Source organism: Bremia lactucae (genome assembly GCF_004359215.1).
Source record: "Bremia lactucae strain SF5 chromosome Unknown BlacSF5_NotPlaced_49_SHOA01000009.1_1371882bp, whole genome shotgun sequence".
Lineage (NCBI taxonomy): Eukaryota > Oomycota > Peronosporomycetes > Peronosporales > Peronosporaceae > Bremia > Bremia lactucae.
Genome location: NW_027152062.1, coordinates 213,474 through 215,909, shown reverse-complemented (window position 1 = coordinate 215,909; position 2,436 = coordinate 213,474). Strand labels below are relative to the sequence as shown.

General features: G+C 44.2%; 1 protein-coding gene across 1 annotated transcript; it reads left to right on the top strand.

Annotated features, from left to right (window-relative positions):
• Positions 1 to 1,208: 1,208 nt before the first annotated feature.
• Positions 1,209 to 2,165, top strand: CCR75_005149 (uncharacterized protein; the record flags this gene model as incomplete). The annotated part of the gene is made up of 1 exon (XM_067963232.1): positions 1,209 to 2,165. The coding sequence occupies one exon, from the start codon at positions 1,209 to 1,211 to the stop codon at positions 2,163 to 2,165; it is 957 nt and encodes a 318-aa protein (XP_067820032.1).
• Positions 2,166 to 2,436: the final 271 nt, after the last annotated feature.

Below are 2,436 nucleotides of genomic sequence, written 5' to 3'. Positions count from 1 at the left end.
GGTAATCAGTGTAGGTTGTCTAGCACTGTTAGCAGTACTAGCAAAGGGTGTTTTGAGCTGTAATTCGCCTGCCGGTGATATTATTTGCTTTTGACCATTTGATCGGAATTTATTTTTAATAAGATACGTTTTTGTATGTATTTTACATTGGATTATTTAAAAAAAAGTGCGACTAGTGCCACAGACGTTTTGACTATTGCCATAGACAAAACACCTCTGATTGGCTATTTTTTCTTCTTATCCCGGAATTTTGAAACAATAATACCTCACTGAATTTCCTTGCTAGTCCTCCCTGCAACTTCAACGCAATAAAAACAGCTTCGAAGCACATAAATGACTCAAATTTACTGAAGAATCTGCTGTCAATGCTCAAAACAAACCAGACCCTGCCACCAAGATCTCTAACTGGTGATTAACATGATTTAACCTAAATCATTCCATAATATCCCTAACGTGAACCACACCACATTAACGGTTAGCAAAACCGCCGTGATGGCCTTCACAATCTGACACGATTAGCTCATGCGTGATTTGATCAAAATGTGCTCGGGGCACTCACGGAAAGGAGCAACTGGTCTTATGGTTTCACGTAAAGTTTAAGATTTTGTTTTCATTTGACTTTCAACTACGCTCATTCGCACTGCATGTCTATGAGATGGTTAAGAAAGGTACGGTGTACCTATAGCCGTTGAGAAGTCCAGGTTTTGGTTTTTCAATGTCGCTGTGCAACTGACGGCACGCACCTATGCTAAGGCAAGATTCTGAGGTGACATAATAAACATTTAAGTTACAGATTTAAAAATCACATTAAGCCACAACCTGACACTTAATTTTATGTGAGAAATGATTTGTAAGTTCCGCATACTTTTTGAACTTGCAGTTGAAGGAAAGGTACAGTAGAATAGCAAACGCATTGCAGAGTGCAAATTTCGAACTGTATCAGGAACCTGGATCAAGAAAGGTAGACACCCTATTGACGGCAAAGATATCACACACATTTTTCCGGCTCTATTTTGTACGGACGTTTGCGCCAGCAGTTGTAACGAGGACGACACGTAGGTTTCAGAGCGTGAGAAGTTGAAACGGCACCTCATGCTTTAGTCAGTCGTGCCTCCGCCTCACATTACAACATTCAGCGGCGTACAACATCCCTGTTCTATTCGGCAAAGGAGTTTCCATCTGCTTTAATTGCAACAGACATCACAATTATGCCAATCGTCGTTAATTCCACACCGCCTCTAAGTTCTGCTGATACAATTGTGCATAGCTCTTCCCTTAGTACCTGGGAGCCGGACTCGAAGATGAGGACTCATCAGACAAGCGCGCTTGGTGTCCGAGCCCACGACGCAAGTACCGCGATCAATGTATCAAATAAAGAAAATCATTTTCGAAACGACCAAGACAACATGGTTCAATTCTCGGGACTTTACGTCGTTCGCGGCCCCACGGAATCGAAGCATGTGCGTTATACCATGGACGTTACCGTCGATGACGTGCAGCTACACACTCGCTGCATCCAGCGCTTTCAAAGCTTTTATTTGCTACGCAAGCGTCTGCTTGCGATCTTGAAGACCTGTCATGATCAATGGCCATCTCAGAAAAGCGCCGGTGTGGGCCTTCACGACGAGCCGCCACTATCAGCCGGAGCAGAGCTAGTCTCCCTGCTGACACGCACTCGTGGCACCCAGTGTACCGTATGCAAGTCTACTTACCACCAGCTTGCTGCGGTCAAGTTCCCACACCGAACCTTGTTTCCTCCGAGGCTCCAGGACATTCAAGATCGATCGCAAATGCTTGAAACGTTTCTGGACTACTGTGTGCGATTTGCCACGACGTGGTCGGCATGCCAACGCAGCAAACGGATGTTTGTCGCTACACTAGGTACGTTCCTCGGCGTCGATCTACGAACTCATCTTGCCAACCAAAAGGAAGTCGGCGTCATATCTGAAGCTCGCACCGTCGTTTGTGTTAACAAATTGCAAGACAATTTAAGCGATGCGTTTGAGCCTCAGTCTCCGAGTGAGGTCGCGTGTCCCCCATTTTCACACGAAATGAGTAACGCTAATGATAGTGAAGACGATCGACACACAGAACCAAACTATTCGTTTATCTCGAATCTTGGGAACGATACCAGCATGAAAAAGCGCTCACAATCGCATCGGTAAAGCGACTTGGACACGTCGTGTGATAAGCTGCGTCATAAGACACTTTTTCTCTTTATGTCTTTATTGAAGTTACTGAGCGTTTTTATACGCTTACTGCAAAAGTAAAACTTTAATACTAGACCCTCGACGGAAAGGTATGGCAATGCTGGCGATAGCTAGCTTTGGCCTCTAAAATTCTTCTGGTGAAGCAATTTTGAGCCAATTTTATGATACAGGACATGACACATAAATATCTTACCTTCAAAGATAGTGATTCTGATACTTTTCCAAG